Source organism: Cinclus cinclus, chromosome 3 (assembly GCF_963662255.1).
Source record: "Cinclus cinclus chromosome 3, bCinCin1.1, whole genome shotgun sequence".
Lineage (NCBI taxonomy): Eukaryota > Metazoa > Chordata > Aves > Passeriformes > Cinclidae > Cinclus > Cinclus cinclus.
In genome coordinates, this window is record NC_085048.1 from 89,314,770 (window position 1) to 89,327,634 (window position 12,865).

A 12,865-nucleotide genomic window follows, 5' to 3' on the forward strand; every position below is an offset into this window, starting at 1 on the left:
TGTTTTTGAGAGTGGCTGAAGACATTTTAATTCAGTTAAAAAAAAAACCAACTTATTTTATTCAGTTACTCCAAAACCTAGCATTCTTACATTACCTAAATACAGCTACATTGTTGTGATTTATAATACCAATATATCATTCCATTTTCAATTTTCTCTGTGTTATACAGAACTGCTTATGTTAATTTAAACTTAGCTGTAAAAGGCAATATACACTCAATAAGACTGGATGTCAAAAAATCAACGCTCGGTTTCGAAACTGGGGTTTCATTGCAAAATGTTATTTTAAAATCCATCAGTATTTTTAAAAAGTTTGGGATTGGACCCTAAACCAAGAACCCTGTTCAATATAAACAGTCCCTGGATAGCAGTTCACCACTCATCTCTGCACACTCCAGAAAATGACCATCGTGACACCAAAATCTACAATGACCCTCCAGGTTTCTAAAGATCATTATGAATTGCTAGGAACAAACAGCTCAATTAAGTGTTCCAAAAAAAGTTAAAAAATTCTTTTGTGAACTTCCATGGTTTTTTTCCTACAGTGATTTAGCATAAACTGAAAATAAGCAAAGGAACATCAAGAAAAGAATCAGTTATCTGCTTAATATGCAACAACTCAGATTAATGGGTTCTCTCTATCACAATAAACATTACTGCCATGGATTAAGCTCAATTCTTCCCTCTCATGTGCATCTCATTAGAAATTTACCTGTGTCTTCCATTCACTTTTAAAAATAAATTGCATCCAGAGGCAGAGGGGTTTCCCTAGTTTTGCATATAAGGAAATACCACCTATTTCTCACTCACAGCATTCTGGATATTTCAGACACCAAGTAAACAACTCAAATCTCTACAATCATGTTAAAATGCTCTAATGAACATTCCTCATTAGCATAAGCATTAGTTTAAATAATAAGCCCATACCCTCTGCAGCATGGACTCTGACCAGGCATAGCCATTGTGCTCCACTGCCCACTGCAGTATAGTTCCCATAATGCACAGCATGACATCAGACTGCAGGATATTCACCAGGCTGGCAAAAAGTGGGCAGAAAGGAGGAAGAGCTGGTGGTGGAAGTGCTGAAAGGGAAATTTGTGTGTTTGACATTTCTCCAAAATTTGCAACACCCATTTAAAATGTCTGATTTAACTGCTCTACCTAAGGCAGGGATGGAACCAGATGACCTTTATGCTTTCTTCCAAGCCAAGCCTTTCTATGATCCTAAGGCAGAACACAGCTGCTCAATAAACAGTGTTAGCAACACTGGCTGCACCATTCAACATGGCTTGTGTGTAACAGAAAAGCCAAAGGAATAAGCTCTCCAGAAGGCTGGTTCCATGACAAATCAAATCCCTGACTATAGCCAAGGAGACATAAGGGAAATTGCTTCGTTTCTAACCAACTTCTACTCCAGCCCTGGAACAGGCTCTGTTAGTGTAAACATCAGGGCAATATACATCTTGATATGTGATTCCCTCTTCTCTCATCTCCTCTCAAAAATAAATACCTGTATCTTCTCTGTTCTGTCTTTTCAGCTTTCTCTGTGCTTCCTCTGCCTGAAATAGAAGAACAATGCCAGCATTCCTCACAATCTGTGCCAATATAAAACCAATTTTAAAAAAGCATTCATGCTTTACTACATTGTTACTGTTTATTTCGCAGCCTTAAATAAACGTGAAAGCTTCCATGTCTTCTCAGTTTGTCTTATGTTCTACTTGTAAAGTAGGGCATGCAACTTCAAAATTAATCTTTCCTCTTGAGCAAGCCTGGATTCTTTTCCTAGCATAAAACTGTACGGCAAGTTTGAACTAAAATGTCAATTTCCATAAAGGTAAGGGAAAATACAGATTGTTTTACATACTTTCAGTAAAATAAGATGCAAGGGAACCCACAGACAAGCCTGAATGCCCACTGATTTCAACAGCATAGGGCACAGGGTCCAGCAGCACAGAAATCACTGCAAAAACCTGTGCTCTCAAATATCCAGCTGGTAATACTTTTTCACAGAAGCATGCTTTTGAAAAAGGCAAACAAACAAACAAAAAAAGGCACAAAATAAACCCCAGGAAGTTAAATTATTAGTTACCTTTGATTGCTCTGCCCTTGAAAAGTGATAGAAATACAGATTGAAATTCTTGGCACATTCTGGTTTTAATTCATACAGCCCTCTGCCTGTTAATCCAGGTTTTCTATAAAAAAAACAAAGCAAACAAAACACTTTATGTCAACTGGTTCTTAATATCTGAGAATAAATAGTTAACTAGAACAACTAACAAATACTGCTTAACAGGCATTCTAGAAATGAAGTAATAGTATTAAGAATTCTGCACAGATTAAAGCCATGGGAAATCACCATGACTCAGCCCTCTTTCTTTCATTTTCTCATTTTCACTAATTTAAACATTCCATTTCTAAAGTTGAATCATTAGAATAAAGGGAAACATACTTGAAACATGCCACTTCTTCAATCACACTTTCCATCCCTGTCTCTCTGTTCTCCTATATGGAGTGAAAAAGCAAGACAAAGTGTTACTGGAATTCTTGGAATAAACACATTCAAATATCATACAATACTAGAATAAGGATGCAAGATGAATGTAGTACAAAGTCATGCATACTCAAGAGAACACTAAACCACGTAACATGAAATGGCATTCAGGAATAACATCCCTGCAAAAGGTTCTTTGAAAAAGTCATGCCATTCTATGTGCTTTGTACTGCTTCTCCCTGTCATAATGAACTCAGATGCAGCAGAAGAAAACTTAAGTTCACATACTCAGCACATTTTTACAATTACATTTTATAAATTACAGTTTACATTTTTTACTGAAAAATGCTGAAACAACTACAAAAGGCAGCACGAGGCATCAGCTCAAATAAGTAACAATAGTTCATACACATGTTATCTTTTAATATTCCTATCCCTTCCCTCCAATACGCATTCATAGCAGTTACCAGGTCAGGGAAAAAGTATTTAGGACTCACAATATAATTTAGAACTCCGGCTTAAATCAAATTTGCTCTTTCATGCAACCCTAAATTATTCTTAAGTTACTTTAAAATTGGACTTTTCAAACTGTTTCAGTTGAAAATATTTAGAAAAAAGAAAAATATTTCATCATTTATCTTAAAAATTATTACCAGTACACCCCAAACAGTCTATTCCAAACACTGACTTTGGAATTTTGACTGTCTTCAGAAATAATTTTTCTAAGATTGCTTCAAAAATATTAAAAGGAGGAAGGAAAGCAAGCTTTGCGGTCCTACAGAAGTACTCAGAATTCAGATAAATTATTCTGTTCATGTAAATGAAGCATTTATGTTACACAAGTCATAATGCAGTGTCTGATTCCATGTCTTTTCACATACTGTTAGGTTTTAAAATATAACAGCTTATATTTCTGGATAGTTCTAACAACCCACTTCCATACATCTAATTCAGGGTGCACAAGCAGCCTGTGGAGACTGCTGGCCAGATGGCCTGATTAGAAACAGTATTAAAAAGAGAAAGGAGCTGAAGAAGCTCTCAGATTCCTGCCTCTTTCATATGTCCTTCTTCCCTCCCTCTTTCCTAACCTTGCCACGAGAACTATTAACCTGTCCTCGTGCTAACTTTGCTCTGAACATAGTCATGCTGCTCTCACTCCACATTGACATGAACTCACATAAGACAATTTTTCAGCAATCAGCCTTATGAAGTGGAAGTTGGTTCCCCCCTCCAGACTCAGCTACTTACATCTTCAGGGAGTGCCTTTACCAATTCACTGTGAGCCATTGGCCTGATGCTCAGCTGATGGATGATCTCTCTCTTGATTTCATCTGTAGTGTTCACCTGTCCTATTCCAGGGCTGAACCTTTCACCTGTAGACACAAAATACACATCTTCTTTTTGGATTTTAAACATTTTTTATCTTTTTCTCTAAATTAAAGGCTGGGAAATGAGGTGGCTTGTGAAATCTTGTGTTCACCCACCAGTGTTCAAAAATTCATCATATTGATCTAAGCTAGTTTCAAGGCTTTTCTCCTAGGAAAGAAGTCAGAGCTACAGGGAGTTCACAACAGGAATGAACCTGAGATAGCAATAAAAAATTGTCCAGACCATTAAAGAGCCTAAATTTACAAAATTAATTAAATATATTCTGAACTTACCAACAATCATTATAATGAGGTATAGCATCTCTTCTATAAGAGTGTTATTTTGTTGAACAACATCCTGAAGTAAAACAACAACAGAAAAATTACATTCTTCAATAATTATTCCAGATGCTGAAAATACTTTTTCGGTGATTCAAAACATTGCCTGTTTTCACCCTTAGTACTCCCGAACTGAGCTATGCTGAAACACAGTCATAAGTGCAAAAATTATGCAATATTTTTTGACATTTAACAGTTTGACAAGTAAAAACATTTAGGCATACTTCAAACCGGCCAAATAAAATTAAAACAAGATAGGCTTTGCTTTGTTATCAAGAAATAGCTCTGTCTTGGTACAACAGCATCTGATGCACTTTGAAAAACAAAACTGAAGATTTTCTATTGCAGTAGTGCATAAAATACCTTGTTAGTATTTTCTGTGCTAAATCTTTTGCCATAGTCTGGAGTACTAAATATCTGATAAAGTTCAAAGCGACTCAGCATTATCATCAGGAAGTGATTTGGATCCATCATAGACACACCTGTCTATTAAGGAAAAAAAACATTATAAAGAGAACACAAATTGGGTGTTATCACAGCATGTTTGTATATTTCTATATGATGTTCACTGCATATTCTTTATAAAATTAACTTCTCTCTCAATCCTATGAATGAAGACTTAGCGTTAAAATTTACTCTCTTAGGACACCAAAAACAGAAGTGTAAGCCCATTTGACAAGAAGAATCCTATGCTTTATCAAGAATTTCTGATGCCCTTTTAAGAGCATCATGCAAAATATTCAGGGTTACTCATCCTATCTTAAGTAGTCTAAACAAACTCAGTGAAAGACTTGTTTGGTTGCTTTTATCTCTAAAATTTTGTTCCTGCTGGCTTATCTTCTAGCAGGCATAACAGTATTTAGTATATACCACTGAAGATTATAACAACAATTTCCAATCCTCTAAAGAAAGAGTGAAGATTCTAGAGCAAAGCTTCCAAAACCTTCTTGGACAGAAAAATACTGAAGTTTCGATGCAGAACAAACATTGGCTTTCAGAAATTTCAGTTTCTGAAAACTACTGGCTGAAGTTTTTTCTGTTCATTAAACAAGGTATCTAAGTTTGCCTATTACAAATATTTGCTGTTAGTATACTAGTAGTTAGTTAGTTTACTAATAGTTAGTTTACTAATTTAGCTGCTAATGGGACGATCTTTAAAACAGAATAAATTTCCAAGAAAGCTATAGGCTATCTACCCAAATGGGCAGCTGAAAATTACCACTAAAAATCAATGGCACAGCAAGCCTCAGGGAATTACGTCTGAAAGCAGAAGTAACTTGGGGCATGTTTATTCTGTTGGGTATTGCTAACTCCAGTTAAGATTTGAGTGACTTCCTGAGAAAATATTTTGCTGTCCAGGTGAACTATGCACCCCAAGCTGCAAATTTTAGATTATATTGCTCTCAGTGTAGAAGCAGTGCATCTGTGATAGAACTAAACAGACTGCTGCCTTTGCAAAATCAAAAATAAAAAAATTAACATATAAACTGAACACATTTCTGACAACATGTAGACCCATTCAACTGCCAGTACAGCACTACCCATCAGTTAAAATACTGCATTCTTTAAGACGTGGTAAATATACACTAAACAGAAAAATCTGCACCTTTCAAAGTGTCGTTAAGAAACAAGTATTACAACAATAGTTGTTTCTTTTAAAAAACAAAATTATGTAGATTAAATAAGAAAATTGAAGTCCTTCCACAAAAACATAGACCTTTTTTCCTTAAAAAGGTTCTGATCAAGATAAACATAGACATCCTGAAAATAATTGAAAAAAATTGTATACATGGTTACCTGAAGCATTACTATGTCCTTGTCAAACATCTCCCTTCTGCACTTCACATTATGATAGTAATAAATCTGAAAAAAATACCCAAAACACCATGCCACAATTATTAAAAAAGATAATATTTCATCTAAAATTATTTTACTTCTGTAAAAAAAAAACTTTGCTATACTGTATTCACAAACAAAAAATGAATCTGTAATTTGAAAAAAATTATACAATTATATCCAAATTATACAATTATATCTCAATTATCAATTTATGCAAAAAGCTTTTTTATAAAGCACAAGATATCATAGTTGCTGGCTGGGCTGTAGTGATGCAATGTCTGAATTACATAAAAATACAAGTAAAAATCTTTTTGACCACTTAGTTTGTGTTTTAATATATTTGTTTAGCAATTAACTGCTTGAAATTCACAAGAGAGAAAGCCCTTGCAGTTGGAGAAATGTTTTTTCTTTGCTCTTTAATCATTGCTCTTTAATCATTTGAGATATCATCTTTCAGGAATTGCTAGCATCAGCAAAATGTTAATATTGTGACAGAATTATATTTAACCCAAACCATCCCGAGAAGGAACTCAACAGGACTGAGCCAGGCAGCTGCAACACCACAACCACTGCATGACATTGAAAGGTGGGAAAGTTTGATTTTGCCACAATTGAGGAAAAATAAATAGGGTTGACAAGTTTCTGCCTAGGCCTGGAAACAACTTCAGCATGCTAAAGTCTCCTTTAGACACATACCATTTCCACCAGAATTACATGAAGAGGAAGGCATGCCTTCCTGTTCTTCTCTATCCTAACAATCCACACATATCAATGCCCATTCCTATTATCTGAGAAATACCCAAAGGAGCTGGCTGAACATGAGCTCTTCCCATGGCCAAAGTAAAAAGAAAGGACTTGCAGACTGTGGGACTTACATTATCTTAGCTAAACCAAGCTCTTAACTTCAAGATCCTGACCAGGATCTTGGGGAAACCAAGGGGAACCAGGGGAAATTAACACAGAGATTTATTTCACTGCCAAAAGCTATGCTGAAATTCCAGATTTGATGTATGTCTACAGTACTATGGGCACTGCTATTACTGTACATAACTAGAGCTCTTTTTGCTGCAATAACAACAAGGATACTACCTTATGAAGATCCTTCAAGAAGTGTCAGAATATAATATATTTGAGCAGTTTAATTCAGACTCCTAGTAAATACACATTGCAATTACCTAATGGAGATGAGGGGCTGATGGGACTGAAGGAATTTTCTTGCAAATAAATCAAATTAACACCTCACAGAATTAAACCTTATTCCTGCTGTAATCTAAGTCTTGCTGAGAAAATCACTTGAGACAATCACCTTGGTGGGTGGTACTGACACCACAGTACACATTTTATATCTGTTATGCTTGAAACACCTAATTTATACAAACACTGAGAACTTAAGTTTAGAAATTAAAGTCTCCAGAAATATTAGAGCTAAAAGCCAAGAAACACTAAGTTCTGCACTGCTTCTAATGCTTCTGTGAGGTCTTCAGATTTCAATTACTTTTTAAATATAAACAGCCATAACAACATAATGGTGCATTTTTTATATCTGATACACTTTTAGGTGGAGGTGATGAATGCATTACCACAGATGCACAGATCTAATTCTGCACTTCCAGGACAGTCCACAGTAAAAATGCTAGGAGTCATTAACTGCATTAACTAAAACTCTGCACACCAAGCACTAAGTTCAGTAGTTACTGTAGCAATCCTGAAACAAAAAAGGAACTTCAGACTATAAAAAAAAAAATCAAAGATCAGTTTAAAAGCAAAAATACTCAAATGATGTCAGTACTGATAAAAACACCTACCTCACATTGCCTTCCATAAGACTGATGTAAGTAAAATTTCAAATCAATACAGGAAAAGAAGGTTTTGAGGTCTGAAAGACCAAGAGCTCCCTCTGTACTCAGTAGTGGTGAGGTCCCACCTTAAGTGTTGTCTCCACCTGTGGGCCCTTAGAAATACATTGAGGTCCTTCCAGGCAACCAGCAACAGGACAAGAGAACACAGCCTCAGGTTATGCGAGGGGAGGTTCAGTTTGGACATTGGGAAGAATTTCTTCATGGAAATGGTTGTTAAAAATTGAAATGGACTGCCCTGGGAGGTGGTAGAGTCACCACCCCTGGAGGTGTTTAAGAAGTGACTGGACATGGTCCTTAGTGCTGTGGCCTAGTTCACAAGGTGATGTTTGGCCAAGGGTAGGACTCAGTGATCTCAGAGGTCTTGTTCAATCTAATTGACTCCATGATTCTGTGCAATTATCCTGAGGAAGTTCTCAGGAAAGAGTGATTCTGCTGCTACTGTGCACTTACCTGATTAACGAGAGAGAAGCCATTCCTTCTCCACATCCCTGCATGCACTTGGGCACATAGGACTAAGCATCGTAGAGGATGCTCTATTAACATGGGTGGGCTGAGTTCACTCTGCATCAAGAAAATGCAATATTTTGATGTATACAGGGAAAACAAAAGAAAATGGGACTGAAATGAAGGAGGATGATATTTGTGATCATTAAAATATTTGGGCACTACAAAAGACAAGCAAATCCAACAAAAAAGTTAGATGAGCCAATTCACAATCTTTCAAATCACTGTTAATCACCCCTACATTCTGTCTTTGCTCCACACAGCTACTGCACGAGGGCTTTTGTTTATTCCTAAAGACAGCAGCTTCCATATTTTAAGATATCAACACCAGCAATTTAATAACACTGTAATTTCATTTCTTTCACTCAAAGTTTAAGAACTACTTCTTTCCAAAGACACTGAGATTTTTTCTCTCAGTTAGGTCTTATTCTCTTTTATTTTACTTTTTTTGACTACTCCTTAAAGAGTATCAGTAAGAACAGGTAGGAAGCAAGAAACAGCTGGGGAAGAAAATTAGAACCCAGCCCAAGGAGAAGGAATCAGATCCTGCCTGGGGTTCCTAAAAGCAGTTTCTACTACAAAAAGGAGGTTATGAAATCCGAGTCTTAGTTACTTTAGAGAGCAATACTGACTGCCTATGCTCCAGTCATGAATATCTAGATATTAATCTTTTAAGAGGTAATTTTGCATACTAAAGATATTCTCTCTGAGTTGAATTCACAGTACAAAGGCCCTTTGTTTTATTTAATAATATCCTACACTTACATGAACAATTCCTTGCTCAGCATAAATTATATTTAATGAATATACAACATTTAATTACATACCAGGGGTAGCAGCTCTGGAAACTTATATGCCACTTCAGTTTTACTCAGCAAAACATGCAAGCCTACACAAAGACATGAAAAAAACATACAGAATATTACATACAATATTTCATGTAATTAAAACATGAAAAAAGGTCATCTAATTAACTCTCAGACGATTTTCTGGACACAGCTACAAGTCTGCAAATTTATCACCTCGGAGCTACACAGCTGTTTCCTGAATAAACATGTTACAAAGAATACATTTTAAGATAATTGAACTTTTCCATTGTATCTGTATAAGCCTTGCGGTACAAGTGAGATTTTTGCCTTTTTTTAAAAAAATTCTGTTATGTCCCCACAGTGAGAGCCAAGAGTCCTTGGTCTCTCAGGACAAACAATTCACAGCAGATTCCTCATCCTTTTTATCAGTCCTTGGGCAGGGTTTATAAAATACCTCAGGAACTAGAATAAGGCCCCTACAAAACACATTAAGATATTCTGGTTTGCTTTCTTTTGAAGTTACAAGGACTTTGCTCAAAGATTCAAATATTCAAAGTTATTTGACACTGAGCTGAATGGCACTTTACCTAAGAATTACCCTTTTCACTTCATTATTTGTGCATTTATTTTCATCACGTTCTTTCTGATTCTGTAAACTAAAAATCACAAAGTTTTTATCAATACAACTGCTGAACAAGAAAGGCACAATATGAAGTGAAAAGCATAGCTCAATTTTTCTGGTGACACATCTATTTGATAAATCTGTTCTACAGCAGAATGTTGCTTAGTCTATTCAATCTGACAGCTAAACATATTCCAAAACAGTCAACCACAGTTCATATTTTGTCGCAGTTCCCTTGCATCACTTAAGTGGCAAAAGCAGCAGTAGCTACCTATAATACAAATCCAGAGGCATGAGACAATCTCCCCTAGCCTGAATGATAACAAGTTTTCTGGTGCTGGAGAACATCTGGCCTAGAAGCTACCAAACAGCTAGAAAATGGCCAAAATTCATCCTATTCAGGCCTTAAACAATGCTTGTGTGTCTTCATGTATACACAAACACAAATCACATTTATAGAATCATTTTTCATTTCCTGAAATATTTTCCAACTGCTCATACCTGCAAGTAAACGAGAAACTGGGAGATGAATGCTAACTTTTTCCTGAGAAACGCAGTATCTGATGGTCTCAACTGAATGTCCACACATACTGAGGACAATAGGCTGCTCTCCATCAGTAAACCCACTGTGACACTGCATCAACACGGTCAGGCATTTCTTGTAAGCTTCAATCAATACTTTTTCCTAAAAGAAAGATTGAAGTTTATAAAGATTATGAAAAAAAACACAGCTCTGAAAAATAATACAGACAACAGAAAAAAGACTCTCTAGGGTTTGCGATTTTCACCTTTAATAACAGTCCTGCAAAATTAAGGAATCCAACAAAAGAGCCAACTTCAGGAGGGCACAAGCTGCAAAACTCATACTGGTATGTCTGATTAGAAAAATACAACTAAGACGTTGTTTGGGTTTGGGGTTTTTTGTAACTGACATTATGGTAACTTTCTGAGCAATAATCATGCTAGGGTAGTAAAACCTGCACATTAACTACCAGTAACAGATTAAAGCCAGCCTGAATGTTCAAGTGTTCCAGGATCACTTATTCCACAGCCATATTGTATCATGCTCAAGTTCTGAAATCCTGAAACTTAAAACACTTATGTAGCAGAAACATGATTTATAATCAGGCAGTATTTGGTAGATCCGGGGCCTACTCCTCCATTCCCTCCTCTCTGAAAATCATAACCTGATAGTGATGTGATAATCTTCAGATGCATGACAAAACTCTCTGCAGTATTTGTAAAAGGCTTAACCATGCTCTAACGAATTGGTCAATACAAACCACACTTCTGTTTAAATTCAGAAAACATTTAAATACAGAAAATACTTGCATTTGCTCATAGAAGATGTCCTTGGCTTATGGTGAAACTGTGTTTAGGTCAACTTTTACATGTATTAATGTTTGGGTTTTATCCCTCCTCACACAGAAAAACAATTCAGAAGGAACTTACATCTAATGCACACCAGTCCTGCATCATTGAAATAACAAGTGTTAATTTCATCTGCAGTGTAAATGCTGCTTCCCACTCTGGTTCCATTTCAATGTGTTGTCCTACTTGACGAGTTATTGGATCCATACCCTAGAACAAGAAGAATTACACATTTCAACAGTGTATCACTGAAAAACACTGAGAGCATTAGCAGAGGTGTGAGACAGTGGTTAGCTATCCTTATAAACACATTGCTGCTGCAACAGGTAAAAAGAACCTTGGGGGAATGAAAGGGAATGAAACCACAAGTGAAGAGGTCTATTTGTGTGTCAGGAACAATTTATTCCTCAATACAAGGAGCGACTCTGCTGACACTTTAGATGAATCAGATTTTGCTCACAGAATTAATTTTCTTGTCTGCCTCTACAAGTACAAAATAAACCCCAAATTACACTTCTTGTTTTGAACTGCTCTTCCTTTTTATTGTCTTCTATAACAAAATTTTTACAAGTGAGGCAAGATGTTATGTTTTAAGAAAATGCAATGGCTCCAAAAGTGATACTGCACTGAAGTCTTAAAATGAAGATTAGATCAAATTTCTTCTATTTCGACATCATAATAGCTAACCTCCTACTTAAATTTTGCCAAATGTTGTAATTCACAGATTTACATACCTGCATACATTTGAGTAATTCTAAGAAAGCATCAAAACCCTCCAGGAACTTGCGTCGCAGGTCATCTGACCACTCCGTGGGCTTACTTATCAACACGTACCTGGGTAGATTAGAAAGATGCAAGTGTTCAATTTTGATTTTTTTTTTAACTCCTCAATTTCTCAAATCAGCACACAGTATAATGTATACTTACTTGAGATCCAAAATAAGGCTCTGGACACGTCTAAATTTGAAAGCCTGCAGAGCAGTGTAACGTTCAAACTGAAACCTGCCTTGGATGTCACGATGCCTTAAGTGGTCCATGAAAGTTTTGATAATAGTGGTCATGAGATTCTCTTCTGTTATTAGCATTCGAGCCTATGCCAAAATACATTGAAATTTGCTGTAATTAACAGACAAAGCTAACAAGATTTTCACACTGCACCATTAAGTTTATAAAATACATTTTTAAATCCAAAATAATTACATCAATAATTAGAACAGAACACTGAAAAGCACTCTATTCACAGAATCACAGAAGACAAAAAAAAGGAATCTAGTAAAAAGTTATCATAAGCCAGATTTCTTTTTTCACATCCTTTCTGTACAGAAGTCTGCCTATGGTAAGGCTTCTGCTAACCTATATAATTATGGCACAAGACATGTTATTATGTGTCTTATAATTTACTTGTACCTCCCTTTAAGTATGTGTTGTCTCCTCTCAGGTAGTTTGAGCCCTTTAGGGGAGTGACAGCTCTTCTGTTTTTTGCTTACAAACTGTCAAGAGCTGTGGTGAGCAGAGCCTCTTCTGAACCAGTAAGGAACTTCACAATTTCCACACAGAAATTTCATTAAATAACCTCTAATTTCCCTCAAGGTCTACTGCATATATCCATGTCCTGTATGAAACGAATCAGCCAAGTTTGACAAAGACTGTCTTCATCATCCAGC

The 12,865-nt window shown here is 36.1% G+C and overlaps 1 protein-coding gene across 12 annotated transcripts in view; it reads right to left on the minus strand.

The window, feature by feature from the left end:
* Window positions 1-12,865, minus strand: part of UBR2 (ubiquitin protein ligase E3 component n-recognin 2) — a 57,201-nt gene that overhangs the window by 21,717 nt on the left and 22,619 nt on the right. For 9 of the 12 annotated variants that reach the window (XM_062490394.1, XM_062490393.1, XM_062490389.1 and 6 more), the window contains 14 exons: window positions 12,129-12,292; window positions 11,936-12,035; window positions 11,283-11,411; window positions 10,332-10,515; window positions 9,227-9,288; window positions 8,346-8,456; window positions 5,995-6,060; window positions 4,561-4,683; window positions 4,153-4,216; window positions 3,740-3,864; window positions 2,450-2,502; window positions 2,090-2,192; window positions 1,511-1,559; window positions 928-1,082 (listed from right to left, as the gene is read on the minus strand). In XM_062490394.1, coding sequence (XP_062346378.1) covers window positions 928-1,082; window positions 1,511-1,559; window positions 2,090-2,192; window positions 2,450-2,502; window positions 3,740-3,864; window positions 4,153-4,216; window positions 4,561-4,683; window positions 5,995-6,060; window positions 8,346-8,456; window positions 9,227-9,288; window positions 10,332-10,515; window positions 11,283-11,411; window positions 11,936-12,035; window positions 12,129-12,292 — 1,488 coding nt within the window. The remainder of the gene's footprint in view (window positions 1-927; window positions 1,083-1,510; window positions 1,560-2,089; window positions 2,193-2,449; window positions 2,503-3,739; window positions 3,865-4,152; window positions 4,217-4,560; window positions 4,684-5,994; window positions 6,061-8,345; window positions 8,457-9,226; window positions 9,289-10,331; window positions 10,516-11,282; window positions 11,412-11,935; window positions 12,036-12,128; window positions 12,293-12,865) is intronic. The other 3 variants (XM_062490395.1, XM_062490399.1, XM_062490397.1) reach the window with 3 other exon arrangements.